The sequence below is a fragment of the Furipterus horrens genome, unplaced genomic scaffold (genome assembly GCF_987537825.1).
Source record: "Furipterus horrens unplaced genomic scaffold, mFurHor1.1.pri manual_scaffold_3, whole genome shotgun sequence".
In the NCBI taxonomy this organism is placed as follows: Eukaryota; Metazoa; Chordata; class Mammalia; order Chiroptera; family Furipteridae; genus Furipterus; species Furipterus horrens.
The window spans coordinates 126,654,772-126,675,589 of NW_028327173.1; the positions used below are offsets into that span (position 1 = coordinate 126,654,772).

A 20,818-nucleotide genomic window follows, 5' to 3' on the forward strand; every position below is an offset into this window, starting at 1 on the left:
GGGCTTTGTCTTAACTAACCAAGGAGACTGCAGAGCAATGGACTTCAGACCAGGACAGAACACATTTTTTTTCCCCCCCCCCAAACCCAGCCCAAGAGCTGCATTTTGTATGAAGACATTACAGATTAATAAATGATAGCACCATGGTTTTAGAAATTAAGTTAATGTTTCAGTAATTAACATTTTAGTCCAACTGTTTTTTGTTTTTTAAACATTCTAGTCACAGGCCAGAAATTAAGTTTAAGAAACCAAATTATTTTTTTATGTGCAAGTAAGAAAATCTTAAAATCTTAACCATAAAAAGAGAATTAAATTCTGCATAAAATTCTAAAATACTATCCCCCTATTTTTAAAGGAATTAGGAACAAAAACAAAAGCCACCCCAATTCATTTGACTTAGTCAAACAGGGCACATTGTTTATGCTTGTCTCTTCCAATCTTGATCACATCAAGATCTCTATGAAAAAACCCCAATGGTTGTCACTGGAGAAATCTCTTGACCACAAGACCGAGTATTGCATGGCAGAGGCATATACACATTAAAGACATCTTAACAAAGATGCAAAGGAAAGCAAAACAACCCAACACACATCTTAGAAGAAGACAAAACGGCAGGCAACTGGTCATCTGATCCTCTGAAGGCCAAAAATAAACATATCTTTACAGGAAAGAATAAAGTCAAGTTAAAGAAAGAGGGGATGGCATGGGGAACTTCATGTTGCGCGAAGATGCTGACCTGCTCGAATTCAAAGTGCTAGAATTAAAGGTCTAAACGAAAAACGCTGACGATGCCTCCAAGCGGAACGCCTGCACGGGGCGCTCGCCTCAGTCGTCCTTGCGCTCCAGAGTCTGTGCCGCGTGGATGCCGTTGCTGTAGACAGGGAAGGGCAGCGTGGAGAAGAGTCCCTCCGCAGTGGTGAACACGTTGCCCCCGGGCATCTGCGTCAGGCTGGCCGCGCTCACGGCGCCGCCAAATGGTCCTGACATGTTGAGCCGGTGCACGTGGTGGTAGAGCATCTCCATGGGCGTCTTGGGGTCAAGGCCAAAGCCGGGACTGTTAACGTCCACGAAGTTAACAGCATGCGCGTTGGGCAGCAGGTTGCCCTGCATGGCCAAGGTTACCTCGGCGGGCGCATAGCGGATGGTGCCCGTGGTGTAGACCCTTTGTGCGGCCGTGCTGGTGGCCGCCAGGGTCCCGGTCACCCTGTGCACCAGTGGGAGCACAACGTTGCCCGCCTGCAACCTCTGCAGCGCCTCCAGGTCCCCAGTGTACAGCAAGGAGTTGGACGTGCTGGGGCCGCCCCCGCCGCCCCCGCTACCCCCGCCGGGGTGCTTGTCCCGTGGGGACGCAGAGAGCGGGGGTGACAGAGGGTCAGAGGTGACAGGGGCCAAAGACGCGCTGGTGGACGCGGAGGCGCTGAACTGAGTCTTGCGGGCGGCTGCCCCGTCGGCGCCCGGGGGGGTGAGGACCGAGTCAGGGATGGCCACGTGCAGGCCCCCGCCGCCCCCACCGCCCTGCGGGGACGGGAAGTGCTCAGAGCTGGGGGGCTTGGTCATGCTGTAGGGGGATTCGTTCCTGGAGATCTCCCGGTTGGGTGGGTAGTTCCAGATGCTGCTGTCGTTGTCGAAGTTGATGGGTTCTGAGATCTCTGTCTTGATCTTGAGCACCGAGGCACTGCTGGGGGAGGACAGCAGCCGCTGGGGCTCCACCAGGCCCGCGTCCAGGCCTCCGGGGCTCGAGGCACTGGACAGGCGCCGTCGGCTGGCACTGCCCCCCTTCTGCCGTTTCCGCCTCTTTTTGCGCTTCTGGTGCTTGCCGGGGGCCTGCGCGCCAGCCTCGCCCGCGCTGTCCGAGTCCTTGGCGCTGTCTGACGTGAGCGACTCGCAGTTCTGCAGCCTCAGGTCCGACTCGCTCTCCACGTAGCGCTCCACCTTGATCTGCATGGGGCCCAGGGCCCCAAAGCCGTCCTCGCCTGCCTTGGGATTTTCAAAGTCTGAGTGCTCGAAGCTGTCATCGCTGTCACGGCTGTCAGGGTTGCTGGAGCTGTGGCCTTGGTCGTTGCAGTTCATGTCCTGGTCGCACGTGTTGCCCGACTTTTTCCGGTCGGGCTCTGGGTCTTCGCTGTTCTCAGACTGGTTCCCCTTCTCGTCGGACTTGGAGTTCTCATTGTCCTCTGTGTGGGCCAGAGGGGAGAGAAGACAAAGGAGACACCACATTAGCAGGGCAAGACCCATTTCTCACCTGTTGGCGGGTGTTGTGGGGGAGATGTGTTCCCCATCCTGAGCTTGGCGGGTGTTGTGGGGGAGATGTGTTCCCCATCCTGAGCTTCTCCACTACCTTGGGTACTTAAAGCTTGGTCTTTTTCTCTTGAGGGCCTAGATTAGCTGGACCTTGACTCAAAGTGTGGTTCATGGAGGAGTGGCACTGGCTTGTTACAAATGCAGAATCGCAGGGCTTCACCCGGACCTACGGATTCTGATTTTGTACTTAAGATCCCTAGGTGATTCAGGCGCATTAACGTTTGAGAGGCCCTGCAAAACTACTCAGGGACTCAGAGTAAATAACCTGGAATAAGGTGTTAGCGACACAGAAAAATGATGGTGTGCAAGGTGATTTTCTAAAGAGGGCTTGCACTTTCCACTGGAGACTGTTTGTTCACTGCAAATCACACTCTGTTCCTCAAGTTATTTTTCTTTATAGCATTTACCACCATCTAATTCACTGTATGTTTTATTTAATTTTTATTAACTTCTAGCTCTTTCAACTACTGCAGAATATAAGGGGCAGGGGATTTTTGTCTTTTTTGTTCACGGTATAAATGAGGAGCAGAGGCTGTTTATTCTAGAACTTCTGCCCCAGCACAGAACTTTCAGATGAATGCAGTTTAGGAGAGAGGAAGACAATCAGATCCTCTGTAGGTGCTCCTCACCTCCTTTGCTTCCCTGAGGCTGTATCTGTGGTGGAGGGATATGTGTTTAAGAACCTGGATAGCAGGAGCTATATCGATGGGGAGTAGCAGCTGGACCCCTAGCCATCCAATATATTTTAAAGAGAATAGATTTTCCTGGTAATACAACCTCAGAAGATTTAGGAATGATGCTGGTTTTCTGGCTCTGCTGTGATGCTTTTGGGTGGCAGCCAGGACTAGAACCTTGGACAAATCATGTAACCACTGTCTATAACTTGATATGGAAAAACATAGATTTGTTCTGTATAGATTCAGAAAACGAGCAACAGTCCAGTACCCTGAGTCATTTACCAGTAAGTATCCTACTCTAGAGGCTCAATTCCAGCTTGGTGTGTGTTAATATTTGGGGTGCAAAGTCAGTCTGCCTTGGAGCATCAGAGACAGTCCTGCTATCTGCTTCTGGTAAAGAGGCCAGAGCCAGCTTGGGGTCAGGGCAGGGCCCCTTCTGTGTGGCCAGCGGATAGCTGACACAAAGTATATTTGTGTACACATATTTATGCACCACAATATACCTATGTGCACACACACATACACACACCTGTCCAGAAAAAGTCCAGCCATTGTTAATATAACGAGAATGGTTTGCATGACTTTGATGTAACCTGGCAGCCAAGGAGAGTGGACTGGAGTGCACATGTGTGAACAATGGACTTCATTGCACTAGTCAGTGGGGGTGGTGTAAACACCATTGAGTGAGCATGTGTACTGTGCGGCCATTGCATTCAAAATGACTGAGCGAGCAGAGCAATAAATCTGCATCAAATTTTGCATTAAGCTAGAACATTCCTCCATGGAAGCTATTTGGATGGTTCAGAAGGCCACAGCTATGGGCAACTGGTGATTGGCAGCTTCATCGTGACAATGAGCCCGCTCATGCATGTCTCGTGCAGAGTTTTTGGCAAAACATCAAATCACCTAGGTGACTCAGTCCCTCTATAGCCCAGATTTGGTGTCCTGCAACTTCTGGCTTTTCCCAAAACTAAAATCATCTTTGACTGTCAATGAGATTCAGGAAAACATGACGGGGCAGCTGTGTGAGGTCCCAAGGTGCCTATTTTTAAGGGGACTGAGGTGTCATTGTCCTATGTACAATGTTTCTTGTATCTTGTATCTTCAATAAATGTCTCTTTTTCATATTACAGGACTGGATACCTTCTGGACAGACCAGAATATATATATGTATATATGTGTATATATATATATATGTGTGTGTGTGTGTGTGTATTAAAATATATATACACACACATATAGGTGTGTACATATGTATGTGGTGGTGGTGTGTGTGTGTGTGTGTGTGTGTGTGTGTGTGTAGAGAGAGAGACAGAGATGGAGAGGCTCAGTAATAACTTGATGTTATTATATGTTTCTACATCAAGTCTGTCCAGTTGCTATGCTCTGACGGTGGCCCTCTGGCCGCGACCCACTCCTCCCTCATGTTTGGAAAGGCAAGCCGTAACTGCAGAACATGGAGAAGTAGTAATACCTGTAATACCTGAGGTGTCTTTAGAGTCTGACTCAGAGTCGGATGTCTCTGAGGATTCTGAAGTTTTCTCTGGCAGATGGGGCAGCTGTGCGATGTCCATTGGCGTGTCCTTGTACTCAGGATTACTGAGGGGAGGGAGGCATTCATCAGGAGTGCAGACACCCATTCTGTATGGTTTGCTTTTGACCATCTTCTTCCTACTTCTTTGCCCCAAACTTTTGGAATTTAGAGAGTTTAAAAAACTAAACATGAAATCAGTTCTCAGTTCATCACAGGACTTTACAGAAGCTTGGATTGCATGTGCTGGGGTGCAGGTGCACCCTGCTACAGTGATTGAATGCCCAAACACTACATGAAAGCCACTAAAAAGCTTTTAAATAATTAGGTACCACTGGAGGCCAGGGAACTGTGCTGCTTAATATTCCTCCTAGTATAACACCTGGGGGGAAGGGAGGATGAAAAGTACTCTGAACAATTCACTCCCATACCTCCTGTTATGCTCCATCTTCTCTTGGGCTCCTAATGAGTTCATTGCTTCAGTACCCTTGTCTTGGCTCCCTGATGGAGCTTCTCAGTTGTTCAGATGGCTCCAAAGCTATGGGAGGTGGGGACAGAGCCCTCAGCACCTAAGATCTGACAGATGCACAGGTGCACCTTGGGATGCATGCATTATGGCTACTGAACTGTCAACACACCCATTACAATCACATTTTCATCTGCTCATGTGGTGTACACCTGTAGGCTGTTAGCTGGAAATCTGATTGCAGTGGGTAGAGTCCTAGAATGAAAGAGGCCCTAACAGAATGGATCTAAACCCACTTGCAAAAACATGTTTAATTTTTGTTCTATTTTTAATTCAGGAGCAAGCCTCTTCTGGAAAAGAGAGTATTAGGTCAGTTTGAGTTAGCTGTCTTCTAGAAATGCCACTCCTGGGCTGGCCCAGGTCTGAACAGTGTAGGCAACTATAATTTGAAGCCACAAGGCAAGTCTCTTGCCTCAAAATGGAAGATGCCTCTCCTGTTCTTCCATAATGGTTAGCCAAGCAGAGTCTTACAATAGATGATGACTGACTCATTTGCTAATTTTTTTGTGAAATGCCTATATTAAAGAATCACTGTTTTAGTAACTAAAATTGCAAATGTCCCTGGGAAGGTTAATTCACTAAGATGGATTACCAGGCATTTTCTCCTTAGTGTGAGTTAGCTTCAGTAGCAGAGCTTTCTCTAGATAATCAGATGAAACTAATGGTGGGGAGGTAGAGAGCACTAATGTAGTCTCTGAATACTCTGAGCCTGTAAATCTACCAGGCTTTGTGAGGAAGTGGGAAGAAGACTGAGGAATCATAATTTCAGAACAGAGGACAAGCTGGATGGGGCCCAGAAGTGAGGGATTCTGAGTAGGAAGAAGGAGCATAATAACACTGCTCAGGGAAGAACAAAGAACAAGAATGTGGGAAAGAAAAACAAATGTCAATAATTGCTATTTGCCAAGGCCAGGTCCTTTTCTCATGAGATCTCTAGCCTATAAAAGTGATACCAATGAGTTTTGACACCAAAACTCATACTTTGGGAAGTTTCTTCTGCTAATGCCTTTGCTCTGGACAGCATGGAGGCTCACAAGTCAGTTGTCATAGAACTTAACTGCCTTTTATTATTGAACTCGGGGTGAGCCTTTAGGTTAGCTAAAACAGGTCTAGCATGTCTGAGATTGAGGCCCTTGAGCCCGAAGACTTGTCTTTGGTATGAAAACAGATTCCTTTCTCTCCATATGTAATTAGATGCACTAGAATCACCAAACACTCATGAGCTTGTACCATGTGGTCCTAGGTGGATCGAATAGTGTGGATCCAAAGCTGCGTTGCCTGACCTCTCCTTAACTGCTCTCATGCCATCCATTTGGAGGCAGGGTAGGAAGTCGTGAGGCTGATAGTGCAGTTAAGAAAGATCCAAATAGGAAGAAATCTCACTGAATGGCAGTAACAACCTCCACTGTTTTAGTACCCTAAGGTACGTCAGCATTGGAGATAGACATCTCATCTATGATTGTCCCTGTTACTTATGTCTAATTCTTAATAATAATGGCACAACTCCATTTTTGCCTAGCAAAAGATTATCAATACCATAGAACCTTATTCTGCTTTCTCTTGGGCATGTGTTTATAACTTTCTGTATGACATATTGCCACTGTTTCATAACCCCTATGTAAAAGGATTTCTTGATGTCACAAACACATGATTACATGAAAATCAGGCCTCAGAGAAATCCACATTAAATACACATACCTTTAGAGAGAATTAATATAGAGTAGAAGAGGACAAAAAAAGGAAGAAGAAAGTAGATAAATGAAGACTCTTTTAAGTGGTGCCCATTAAAACCCTCTCTAGAGCAATAATCATTAGTGTCTGATGGATATGCTATTGGTAGCAAGCACATTCATGCCTTCAAGTCATCACCAACGTGCAGGAACACAGTCTGAAGGGTCAGTGTGCTGATGAGCCACGGTTGTCAGCATCTCAGCTCCATTTGGCTGTCTTAAAGAAAAATGGGATTGAAGCACTCCCTGTCTAGATTATCAGCCAAAGGGCAACAACTTCCATTCATAAGACCTATTGGAAGTTTTCCTACTCAGACCTTGTGTGGGCCTGGCTGTGTGGCTGCAGGCCAAGAGAAGCCAAAGACTGGAATGACAGTGGTGGGAGGGAACCGGGCCGAACATTCAGATAGCTCCATGACAGAATTGGTGGAGAACCTCCCAGCAAGTTGGCCCAAACACAGACCACCTAGGCTTTGGTCTTGGTTACTTTTTTGCTAGTTTGAATCCAAAGGCAGAAAGTGAGAAAGGATTGAGAAATGGTGTTACACCCTAGAATTTAGGAAGCTGTTGAGCTTGGTCACATTTGTGGATGCAAATTTGAGGACGCATTAAAACAGCTGTAAAGCTTGCCTGAGATCACAGAGCAGGCAAAAGAAGATTGCCTTCATTCTTATCCTGATGGTATCTTGATTCTAGCAAAGCAAGCTGCTTTGCTTACCGAAACTTTAAAGCCTAAGCAATCAAATCCTATGCAACATGCTGAGCACTGCAAAGGGCTGGAATACCCTATGATGCATCCTACCACTTCTTTTTCATCCCTGTTTGCTTAATTTTCACAAGGATTGGAGTGTGTGAAGATGTGGACATGAGGTGGGGAGAAAGAGGTGCTTTTGAAGGCTTCAGCTTTAGGCAAAAGTCTGTGTCCTTTTTACGGCCTGAGCATTCATGGAGAAACCCAAGCAACTTCTGCAGAGCTGCCCAAATGTTGACAGACCAAGAATTATTGAAAATGTTGTGAATCTACCCTGAAAGTCCCTTCCAACATAATTTTGATGTTTTCACATTTTTTTTGGTGGAATTTTATGGAAAGAAAAGCAGAATTTCCACATAATTCTACACCAGATACTATCAAAAGATAATACCACATGTCAGTTATTAACCGTTGAGCTGACTGTCTTATAACTGAAACAGAAGCAAAAAGAATTAGAAAATATACCTAAGAAGATAATTCACCCAGATGATGTTCTTCTCATTTGCATTCTTGGCATTAATAGCTATGGTGGCGCTAGACTGTATCCAGATATAGCCTCCATTCTTCTGCATCCAGCGGTAGTACTTCGTCACACACTGGCCCTTATTCAGCACTGGGGGTAAAAGCGAAAAAACAGAAGGCACTGCGTATTAAGACTGGGACCAGCTCATTGTTATGACTGCACAACCTCAAGCGCAGAAAGGGGAGGTCCCGCACCAAGCCAGGGTGCCCCTCTCTATGCTTAATGTAGAATGCCATTAGTAGGACAAATAAAATCAACAATTCAGTGGAGCAGCATCTCCCTCGTGAGAGTTACTAGCATTTGCAGCAAAACTTTGTTGCACTTTGGGAAGCCATGGTGTGGAAGGAAGAATAAAAGGACTACAAATCTTTTTGGCTCACAGAACACCTAATGCAGTGTGGATATTGTCAATGGGTTTGACATTAGATGGTAACGAAGGCAAATGTACACGGATTTATTCATAGCTTCGAGGTAGACCTCTTCGAGATTCTGGATATTTGAATGGTTCCGAAGATGCTTTAGCCCTCCGCCTTTGATCATTCACCCTAGTGCGAGCAATACCAACCCGCGTCCTTATGCATCTGTTCCTTTTGATCTTGTGTAGCAGAATTTATAGTCCATGTGTGAACTAAATTTACTTCGGCCAGTCCGGGGAAATTCTGGTGGGACTTTATGGAATGTAGGAACAAAACAAATTTCGCAACCAAGTCAGAGAGAAACGCTGGCCTGAGGGTGGCACAGAATTGATTTGGCTGGAGCCAAACAGAGCGACAGCTCCACACAGACTCTGAAATATGGCCCAAAATGAAGGAACAAGTAAAAACAATCAGTAATGTGAAACGGTGCCATTAAATACCCACTGAAAGAGAGCTTTAAAATGCAGATGTTAAAAATGATACTTGAACGAAAATCTTGCCAGGTCGAAATTGATTTGATTTGTATCTGGGTACTTCTGAACTAGTAAAGGGGGAAAGTGCAGTAAATCATCCCTGAAATAAAGTGCTATGGATGAGAATGGTTTAAAATGATGCTGGAAACGTGCAAAACCTGCTGCTATTGCTTGGATATGCGTGGCAGCAACTCCACACCCCCAGAAGCGCGCCAGCTGACTGGCCACAAGAGGGCAGTGTGCACTCATTCACGTCGCCCACTTTTGGCATGTTCTTGTCTCCGTCTGCTAAAATGAAAAAGCTCTAACTGCTGTAATAAATTTAGCTAAATTAGCTGCTAAATGGTTATCTCAAGTAATATGTATTTGCATTAATCATCTTGCTCTAAACCAGAACAAGCCAAAGTCCTAAAGACGTAGTAAATTCATATTGTCCATTTAATTACGGCTAATAAGTGCTTCATATACAATAGTTTCATGAAGTACATTTTGATTTTTGGGGGGGAGGAGTAGATGAGTAAAGGGAAGTCACTTTGGAAAAGAGCTGTGTTTCAGGCTGTTGAAGCTCTTCCTGTTGTGTCTGAACCAATCTCACTGACTCTGAAAGTGATCAAAAATCAAACCCTCAAATATTATATCCAGGAACACTGAAACTTCTCCCATTCCTCCTTTTTTCTCACAACACACTAAATGCATGGTTGTAAAATTAAATAATTATGTCATAATAGTTGTTTGAAAAAGCCTTGCTTTGATATGTGCTTCAAGTAGTGGCAAGTTCTGTTCTGCAATTATTCAACAGTTTAGGGTATTTTTAAGGCCCGGGAGCTGTCATCTTCTCCTGGTGGCGAGGCTCCACAGGTAGCATTGTGCTCCCTTTGTAGGCGATTGTAAGTTCTGCCATTCTGCACGCATGGCTTCCTAGGCTACAAGACAGCACGGTGAAGCTGAAAGCAGTAAAATTCGAACTCTGTCATACAGCTCTTCTGTCAAACCACCGTTGCATGCAACAAGGTGTGTTTTTATTCAAATACTCTCATCCCGGTTAACTGTTAATAGAGGAATGACGGGTTATGAAATTCTGCCCGCCATTTTCACAGAGAAACCTGAGAGCCCCCAATCAGGGATTGGTGTATAAGTCTATCAGCTGAGTATCTGGAACAAGGAATAATCTCAAATAGTTCTAGATATATAACAAAGGAAAAGAGGCTAAGAAGCCCCGTTTTTTGAACCACATGAAGAAAACACTGATGCGGTAGGCCACTGAGATGGCTGGGGATTCTGGGTTTTTGACCAAAAGGAGGCAAATTTAAAATATGTATCCCCAGAATACAGTGCATAGAAAGGGTCAAAGTGAGAACGGAGTTAAAGTCAAATTAGAATGTACTGAATCAACATAAAGATCACTTTCTTTTCCTAATACCTTCTCTTACCTAAAAACAATCAATCAAACAAACAAACAAACAAAATCTCAATTCAGAAGCACATAGCCAGCAAAACATCTGCCTCCCTGGTAGGATCATGTAAAAGCTATGAAAGGGGCTGCAAGGCTTATTTGTTAAAAGACTGAAATTATGGTGTCATCTTTCTGAGTTAAGGCAGTATGACTCTTGGTCTGTTTAAGTGCATCGGTGTTTCCTGAGAAGATAAATGCAAATTTATTAGGGCTCATGAATAAACTAATATAGCTTTCTTTATCACCCAGGCCAAGGGCCATTTGGCAAAGGGAAGAGACCTAATGAAAGAGAGGCCAGGTACATTTTGATGTGAGGAAGTGGTTGTGAAAGGACTGACTAGTAAGGGAAACCCACAGGGTTCCTTGGGGAATCAGGAGCTACCTGAGTGCCTTAACTTACCAGGGTGAACACCACAAAGCAGATCTGGGAGCCTGTCACTGGTCAGCTGATGAAAAGTTTGACCTAATCCATTAATTTGCCCCAGGCCAGCCTGACAAACAGAATTCTTAAAAGTAAAAAATTCTAGAATGGCCTTAGATCGTGACTATTTCCTGAGGATTAGTGTTTTCTAAGTGAGGCCCCACCTGTTCGTGGGAGTCTACATAACTAAGATGAGGTACCGAGTCAGCCCCACTGTGGCGGGAAAGGGTGACCCAAATATTGTCCCAATGCTTTTTTTTTGGGGGGGGGGCATCCCCTAAAAGATGCCTTCGTGGATTTTGCTTCTTTTAAAATGAACAAGGAATAATTTTTTTTCATGGTGCTTCAGAATATAAATTTATGACTTTGAGATGAAGCTTCTTTCTTTCTTTTCTTTTTTTCTTTTTAAAATCATACTGGCAAATCAGTTGGATCCTTCCAGCTGTGCCAGAGGCAGGATCTGACTCTTTTCCTGAGCTCATGTGGTCTTAATCAGCTCAAGAAGAAAAGCCACCTTGGTGCCAGTTTGAAAGAGATTTTTAGTTTATAAAAAATTAGACAAGTTGAAGAACACAAAAACTTTTTGATTCCCTTTAATCCAGTGGCTTTTGTTTTTAGTTTTTAGTTTTAGTTTGAGATAGAGAAAAATGAGTGGATGATCATGTCAGTCTATTTCATAAAATCCTTTTTTGGGGGGTGGGGGTGGGGAAAAACAGAAATAAGCATGATGTAAGTCACCTGTGAAAATCCTTAAATAATAGTTAATTGTCTCTTGAAAAGAGATAGATCCTTATGAAACCAGTGAGCCCAGGAGTACTTGTATAACAATGTGCTCAACTTATAAAGAGAGGAAGTGGAGAGAGAGGAAATATATATGTGGGTCATATTTTTAATCTTCTGTCATGACCTGGTCAGACTCTTCACCTGGCACCTTCTTTTTGATTCATGCCAAAGTTTACTTTTTGCTTTCCAAAATGTTTGGTAGTGCAGCCCAGGTGTCCCTCACCGGATTCACTAACCACTTCATAACATCTGTAGAATTATGTCTTTAAAGTGGTGCTATAGGAATTAATTTCTACTTGAGAATCCCCAAACATTTAAATGGCCTTTTCTTAGGTTTTAGAGGATAAACACGAATCCATAGCGGTACGAGTACCTTTTTCCTAGGTTCACCTACAATCTCATGTGGTTCCAGATCTAACAGTGTATGCCCCGCTCCCACACAGGAGCTTGTTCCTTTTTCCTCTGGAGTGTAACCAAGTGCTTTTGGCTGCCATTGCTCTGAGGAAAACGACGAAACTCTCATCAGTACCAACCTGCCTTCTAGGCTAAAGGTGCCTTTCAGATACCAACTGTGCCCTTCAGAGAACAGAACTGACCCCACTGTGAGAGGAATCCAGGAGAGGCGCCTCTCTGTAACCTCTCCTGGCTGAGCTGTTCCCGCCCCCATCATTGGACAGTTGTTGGCTATTAGAATCACAACACCGTCTACCCCTAACTGTGAAGGGGGTGATGAATACAGTTCAAACATAAGAAAATAGCAGAGAGCTAACGTTATAGAACATGTGACCAAACACGCGACCTCCTCCCCACCCCCACCCCCACCCCCACCAGCCTCAGCCAAGGACCAGATGCTCAGTTTTATTAAATATCTTTTTCAAATATCACCTGGTCACTTGGTTTGAGCTTACTGGTAGGGATGCAAGAAATGTACGTATACTGCCTGTAGAGGATAACTACCATGCCCCCAGATCTGATGACCTCTTTGCTGAAGCACCCGTCCATGGCTCCGCACAGTCCCCAACAGAGGCATTTCAGTTTTCTTTGGGAAAACTTTGTCCACAGAGATAGGCTGATGACTGAAAGGACATAAAGGCAGCCTGTGTCTGTGGCAGGAACATGATTCTGTTAGTAAATCAAAACAAATCAGTCCAAGTCTGCCTTCAGAAATATGGAGAATAAAAGAGAACATGGTCTCTTCCTGTTGGGCTGTTCTACCAAATCAAAGCCAAAGACTCTAAATAGTGAGTTATTTGTGTCTTAGAAAGAAGGAGGCAGTCTCACTCAGTTTGAAGAGGAGATGAAGAACACATATCAAAAGCGGCCTTTTAGCAAAGTGTCTCACAAAAGGACATTTTAGTGGTTTGCATATGCATTAAGAAGCTGCAATACTTGGTGTATTCAGGTAAGTATAGAATAAATAGGAAATGGTGAAGTCATCGGAGATTTCCCCCTTCACATTCATACAGCTGAACAAAGAGCTTCATTATTGTCATGGCGATAGGAGGATGCATCTGTGGTGCCCATCACCCCTCCTTGAGGTACCTTCATCAATGGCTCTGAGAACGGAGAGTGGACACCTGTGCTAGAAACTCAAAATCACTTTTGAATTCACTAACGTGGAGCATGTGTGTGTGTGTGTGTGTGTGTGTGTGTGTGAGAGAGAGAGAGAGAGAGAGACAGAGAGAGAGAGAGAGAGAGAGAGAGAGACAGAGAGAGAGAGAGCATATCACACTTTCTGCTTAATACCACAGTTGGGTGCTTAGCTGCAGCCACTGGTTCTCTTCCGACATTCACAAAACTGGCAGATGAAACATGAAAAAGAATACTGACTCTTTAATCTCTGCTTTTCCACCTAAGGCCCAAGGCAGGCTGACAGGCAACTTCATTCTGGAAACAGGACTTTTTTAAAAAAAATTCTGGATTACTTTTTCCGCTGCTTTTGAAAACTGTGAGCTTATAGGGGAATGAACCTGACATAGACTTAAAACAAGAACAAGTTTCTTTATCTAAAAAGTTATAGTCCTTGATGCTTTCAGGAAGGTCATTTTCAAAGCCCACAGGAGAAACAGCATTAGAGCCAGAAACTCTGCATTAAGTGCTTTATTTACTTGTGATGGAGACAGTTTTTCATTTAGAATTGCTCATAGGATCAACCAAGTCTTTGATGCTGTGCAGACTTTCCTATAGATTTTGCAATTAGTGAGCTAGATGTCTTAAATAGCAGGCATCCACAAATTGGTTTTTAGTTTTCTTTAAAATCTATGTGCTGAGCAATATTTGGTGAAGTTTAATGATATTTGATGCTTAATCTGAGTTACGAGCTTAAGGACAGAAAACCTGTGGCTGTTCTGTGAACAACTATGCATCATCTATGGATTTTCCCCCTAATACACTAATGACAGGCCCTGCTTGAATTGCTATCTGTGTGATTTATAACCTCAGAAGAGGTTTTTTCCTACACTCCAGCCAATTGATAGATTTTTATTAACTGTTAATATTGAATGATGCAGAAAACTTTTCATTGATTTAGAGCATGTTAATTTGTTAAGTTTAAAAAATAAATTCCCCTTTTCTTCATGATAATGTACTGAATTGAAGACCAAAGCTTTTAAACACTGATGGTATCATGTTCTAGGACAGGAAAAATCAAAGTACTTGTTGGCACTAGTGACATCTGAGATCTCAGATATTTTTTCAAGCTGTTTTCGGTCCAACCAGGAGCTTCGTACCCCTCGTTCCTGCCTCTCTCCACCTAAAATAGTTAAGGACAGATGATTTTTTAGCCCCATGCTTATTTCATTCTAGTGTCTTTTTTTTTTTTTTTTTTTGCAGGCGTTTACTATATAAAGGAGAAGCAGTGAACTCTTCAGCATGGAATTAAGAGTTATGGCTAGGAAATGAGAGAAATGGTAGATTTGTTCACTCCTTCACTAAGTTTTTCTTTCTTTCTTTCTTTTTCTTTTTCTTTTTTTTTTTTTTTTAGTACCAGGCACCTGTCATGGGCTTGTCTTCCTATAGGAGTCACAGTACTTCCTTTTCCCTCACCAGTGATTGGTTTACTTTTGAAATATGATGAAGCACAGGACAGTGAGGTGAAAGGGAAATCTCTCTACTGTGGGAGATTATTGGAAAAATTTTCTTCATTTTGAAACTAAGGATTTACTTCTATTTGCCTTTGAATGGGAGACAGATTTTTATCAGTTATTGTCATAAATTGACAACAGTGATAACCATGATGGGAAATGGTGTGTAGATCTAGGAACGCACAGGGGTTCTTCTCCTCCCTTTAAAGCTGAAGAGTAATAGAGTCCTGGGGAGGTTAAGTTGGAATGTAGGGAGAACTCCAAAAAGGCAAAAGGGAGGAGGTGGATCTTTCGCTGGGCTTTATTTCATGTCCCCGGGGACCCTGTGTTTCTGGTTGCAGTCACTTCATTAAGTCCACTAAACATCTTTAACAAGATATGTGTAAGTGATGAGGCAGGGGCAAACAAAAACTAGTGTTCTGGAAAATCAGTAACATTTAAAGGAGCCCACCCAAATTCCATTTGTTTACCTGCTCTTGTGAAAATATTACAGGTTCTCCCACATAGCTGTGATTGCTGACTGTTCACTGAACAGCTCTCCTGCCACTTCCTCTGGCTACCACAACTAATCTGGTCTCTTCCCAAGTCCCAGGGCGGGATGGTGGTGGTGGTGGTAAACCTTCATTGTTTAAACCAGTCATGGTAATTCCACCCCTGCTAGTATGTGGCTTAGGCTTGGTCATTTGATGAAACGCTGGACAATAAGACGTAAGGGGTGTCTCTCTATTGGAGGGCCTATGGGAATATTTTATTTTCTTTCAAAATGAACACAAAACAACAACTAATCATTTCCTGACTGTGAACATTGTCCTGTGAGGAACTGTCCATTGGTGGTGCTTCTGCTGTCCTTTGATCATGAAGAGAAAGTTGAGACAATTACAGAGAAAGTATAAGTCATTTTTATTTGGGTTTTCTGTTATTTCTAACTAGATGCATTCTAGTTGGTATGCACCACCAAAAATTCTAGGAAGCCAGAGAGAATGTGGAAGTTCAAAAAAGGGCTCAAATAACCTGAACCTTAGATAACCCTATATTTATGGAAAAAAACATTGTTTGCTAAGGACATGTACAAATCAATTGTATGCTGTTCAGTTGTGTAAAAAAAAGTCAAGTTTTTTGAGATATGCAAGATGTAATTAAATCAATATTTTAAGGAAAGTATTTTTTCAACATGTAGTTTATGTGAGATAAAGAACAAGATGATATAAGAAGTTATGAAATTGATTTTAAGTTAATTGTTTTAGGTTAAAATAGGTGATATAAAGTACTTTTTACTCATCATCCTTTATAAGAGAAATGGGTTATTTTATCTCAAATATCAGGTGAGTTTTGTGAAAATAAGAAAAGCAGCTACTAATTGAAACAGTAATGAAAACCCCAAGAATCCACATTAGAATTTCATTAGGACATATCAGTCAAATTGCTTCGGCTAACTCTCTGAGCAGAGAGAAAAGATTGTGTGTGGTTGTATTCTGTGTCATTTCATTAGCTCTTCTAAGCCCGATATGCCCTTAACCCCACTCTCTGCCCCCAGTATCTCCTGCTGTCTTGGCTTGTTGTTGTCTTCTTTCAAGGTCCAGGGGGAAAAATGCCTCCTGTGGGAATTCTCCATCCTTCCTTGGTTGCCCCCACTTTTGGGGTATCTGTGTTTTGTTTATCTGTCTTAATAGTCCTCATTTTGTGCCACCTGTTCAAAGCTGGCTGCTTGCATGCTGTCTTTTCTATTGGTATGCAAGCTCCTTGAAGGCAGAGACCATATATTAGTTATTTTTGGAACTCTACAGCGATACCACAAAGCTTTGTATATACTAAGTACTTACAAATGTTAGATGAACCGAACAGGATCATGGAACAGGAATATCCACACATGTACTCAAGTACATAGGAAAATATAAACCTGGGAAAAAACTGAAGGCCTTTTGATTATAAATTGACTATTACTATTTATACTCAACTTTTTCCACTGATATTCAAAACTTTACATCTTTGTAATGAAGTTAACTTCTTTAGCAAGTAATCACATACTCATTTCATTTGAACATTGATGGAGATACCCTGAGAGTCAAGTCACTACTCATATTTTACTGTTATTAATAAACTTATCCAGTTGGAAAATGAAATCCTTAAATTCTTAGCTTATTTGTGTTTACTTTTACTCCATGTAAAATAATGCCTTCTAAATACTAGTATAGCCAATATTTTTTAAATTTTAACATAAATAGAGTCAGGAAGCTTGTTAACTGCAGATTCAAGTTCAGTAAGCCTGGGGGTATGCCTGAAATCCTGCATTTCTGTAATGCACTGTGGCAGGGCCACTCGGCTGGGGTTAGGCCCTTGCTGATCTCTGTTCTCTGTGTTTGCCTGCTGTTGGACTTGAAAATCTAAAATCAGCATTTGCCACCCTCCTCCCTTCCAAGAGAAAACATAAAATAATAATACTAATTCACTCCTGCATAAAAAGCTGACTTTATTTTGTCTCCATGTGACAGTCTTTTTAGTTAGTAGACAGGCACACTATAAGGGCTGAGTTGGCTTTTGAAAAAAGTCAGACATTCTCTGACTGACGTGGCTTAGCTGGTTGGGTGTCTTCCCTCAAAGCATAAGGTTGCCAGTTCTATCCCTGGTCAGGGCACATGCCTGGGTTGTGGGCCCAGTCCCAGGTCAGGGTGCCTGCGAGAGGCAGCCAATCAATATTTCTCTCTCACACTGATATTTCTCTCCCTCTCCTTCTCCCTCCCTTCCCCTCTTTCTAAGAATTAATAAATAAAATCTTTTTAAAAAATCAGACATGATAGCTATTACACACAGTTCCTTTCATGGGAATTTTCATATTCATGTGGAAGAAGAGGAAAAATCATTTGCTTTGGGGGAAAAAATCCAGCCAGTGATTAGGTTGCAGCTAAATCCCTAAAGACTTGGGCCTGAAAAAGGCTAAGATCAGAAAATAGAAGAGAGACCCCTGTGTTCTCTGTATTTAGTCCACCCATCAAACTTGATACCTTCCCTTCTCCCTTCACTTGCAGCTTCTTTTACTGAGTGCAATGGCAGCATACCCAAATCAACAATTAAATTCCCCCTTTGTTTGTGTGGCAGATGACAAATGCATGGAGGACATCTTGTGTTTCCTAGGCAGGCAGGGCACTTACTTTGATTGATGCTCCGTTGTGGAAAAAAATGAGCTGGGAAGGAATGACAATGGAGGGCCTGCAGACTGGAAGGGGATATACTAATTAGTCCTGCATTAAGCAGTCGGCATGCATTGGGGATGAGACGCCTTCAGGAGGAAAGTGTAGGGGTTATTGATGCAAAACAGCACGGAATGCATTATGCCAGGTAGCTGTGTATTCCTTTTGTTAGGAAGTATAGAATTTAGTAATTAAGAAATAAACACTTAGGCTACTGTATTTTTTTAAACCACCTCCAAAAGACCATGTTTTTTAACTCTACATGATCGTGTAGACAAGCTGGAAGTCCTCTCTTGCTGAAATAACTTAGAGTTGCCTCATCCTGCATGGTTCTAGGAAGGGAAAACAGCCACCACTTCTATGCTCGCTGGTTTCTTTTCTCTAAAGACCCACAGCTCCAGACTTGAACCTTGCTGGTGGAGCACAGTATTATCAAGGCAAAGGAAGTCTTCCCTCAGGGCCCTTTCCAGGTTTTCCAGAGTTGTTGCTGCTTTGACCAGGGAAGAACCCTAGAAGTATCTCAAGACAAATTTTGCGTTTTGTGTAGAGAAGAAGCTGGATGAAAGGGGACTAAAGAGAAACGGAGAGCATGTTTCTCTGTGTGGTTTAGTGCTTGCAGTTGGCCTTTCTATCTTTCAGGCTACAGGCGGAGGTGGGGTTGTAGGTGGTTGTGCTGCTCCCTTCACAGGGAGAGTGACAGAGATGCTCTAGGTGACTAGACCGTGCAACTCCAGGGTGACGTGACTAGTTATCTCAAGGTCAAAACCTCCTAAACAGTGGAGAACTGAAGGGTGATAAGCAAAGATGCTCAAATAAATGCTAATATGAAAGTTTAAAATTCAAACCTTGACATGTTGATTTGGTCAATTTGACCTGAACAATAAATGAGATTGGGTTTAATGACTTCAGTGCAGTGACAAAAAGAAAAAAAAAATCTCAGAGGATTTTGCTCACAGTGTGGAAAAAAAAAAAAGAAAAAAAAGAGGACCTAAAACTCCCCTGGTTTTAGAACACCAGTATAATTTCACTAACTCACCGTGTTGGTATAGATAATGTGAATTTTAGTGATTCTTTCTGTTGAAACCCAGTAAACTATCAGGCATTGTGTGCTAACCTAATGGGAGAGTAGATGGTCTAATGTTCTTGGTTCAATTTATCAAAGTTGTCAAATGCTGGTGCAGCTGAGATTTCCTTTTCCTTTTCTTATTCCAGAGACAAGTTTGCCTAAGGATTTGAAGATGCGTATGCTAGGGAAAAAGATGTAAGTGATAAAGATAGCATTTTGGGTTATCAAAGTCTATTGAGTCTTTTTTAAAAAGTTTTATCCATAAACTGGAGCACAAGACAGATATCAAAGTATCAGAAATATTATCAGATAACTAACAACTGTCTTTCATAGACAGACCAGGAATTGTGCCAATAGCTCTAGGAAGAAAAGCTAAATAGTTAATGTGGTTTATTTTCGAACCATCCCTTTGTTTTATAATTCTGTCTTATTCTTGAGCTGATTCTGTGTCGCCATGACCTTCTCCTGCCAAGAAGGCACAGTCGAGGCATCTTTCAGTAACAGCCTAAGGCTTTGGACAAGCAAGATGCTGTGCTGGCTTTTTGCCTTTTTCCCCAATGTTTACACAACCAAGACTTATTGTAAGCTCTGTCATTCTGTTACTGGGCTGGCTTTGGTTAGAGAATTAGGTAAACATGGGATATTCCATCACACAATTTTAGACTCAATCTTACTTTATAATGATGCTAATGTTTATTGTACAAAGCAAGATGCATTTGTATATTTTAGCATTTTATTTCAGTCACAGAATGCAAAACCTGACATTGACATCAGTTTGATTGTGTGTCTGTGTGTGTGTGTGTGTGTGTGATTGAAGATATTAAACACTACAAGAACATTGAAATTTCAATGTGATTAGGATCAAAATTCTTCAGGATCAAAACACTCCTTTTCCTCCCCCTACAGTTTTACTAATTGTGTGCTACTTGACATTGTAGAGTTATTCCGCAGTGTGATAGCTAAATATGTGAAGTGTATTTTACTGTGCAGGATTATCAGCTCATTCTATTTGTTTTTCATGTGTTTAAGGTTATTAAAAGAACTTAAAATTAGAAGTCATGTGTATGAGTTGAAAGAGTGAACTCAATCATTGTTAGTAGGCTAAATCATAAAGCAATAGCCAGTATGTCAATATCAAGTAATGAAAAAAATCAGAATTTGAAAGCATACCTTCTCTATTTATTAGTTGGCAAGATACCAGAGAAATTAGGAGACTAGCACAATAGTGAATGGCAGAGTTGTTTATTTTCAGCACTCTCAAATTATTCCGGTTACTGAAAATGAGATAAAAGTAGATCAGAAAGAATGGCATCAAACATATTTTGTTGGAGACCTTTGCTTTATGGGAAGAAATGAACTGCCCTAGCTCACTGTACCTGAGGAATTGTGTTTCTTCAAGCTGTAAATCAAATCTCAGAGAGAACGCATGATGTTTTCCAAATAATAACTGAGGATGACAAAGTTCTTTTTTGTAGCAACAGGTTTCTGAATTTAGACCTCAATTAAGATTCCCAAATGAAAAAGCACCCCTCTCTCCCCACGCACATGGTCTATGACAGTATCCTACAAACAATATATTCACATTTAAAGTCTTGTTCTTTGGCATGTATTGGTTCAAAATATATCCATAGCTTCCTCTGATGATTCTGATTTTTCTCCACTTTCTCTAAACTCCCAGCTACAAAAACCTGATGTTTCCTTTTAGAAAACAGCATCCTATTTTCCCCCAGTTAATTGGAGATCCATGTGCTTCTGCAATACACAACACCCATTAGTCACAGCAGCAAGTGTGCCCCCTAAATCCCTGGTGTGCAATACCAAGGCACGCTTTCTTTGCTGGGAGTAGAATCTGCTGGGAAGGAGCCTTGTGGGCAGGCTTTGCCCAGAGACATGGTATAT

General features: G+C 42.4%; 1 protein-coding gene across 2 annotated transcripts in view; it reads right to left on the minus strand.

The window, feature by feature from the left end:
• Positions 1–348: 348 nt before the first annotated feature.
• NPAS3 (neuronal PAS domain protein 3) overlaps positions 349–20,818 on the minus strand; it is an 893,587-nt gene continuing 873,117 nt past the window's right edge. For both annotated transcript variants that reach the window (XM_090271856.1, XM_090271857.1), the window contains 3 exons: positions 7,982–8,129; positions 4,453–4,577; positions 349–2,174 (listed from right to left, as the gene is read on the minus strand). In XM_090271856.1, the coding sequence (XP_090127982.1) occupies positions 826–2,174; positions 4,453–4,577; positions 7,982–8,129 (1,622 nt within the window). In that variant the 3' untranslated portion in view covers positions 349–825. The remainder of the gene's footprint in view (positions 2,175–4,452; positions 4,578–7,981; positions 8,130–20,818) is intronic.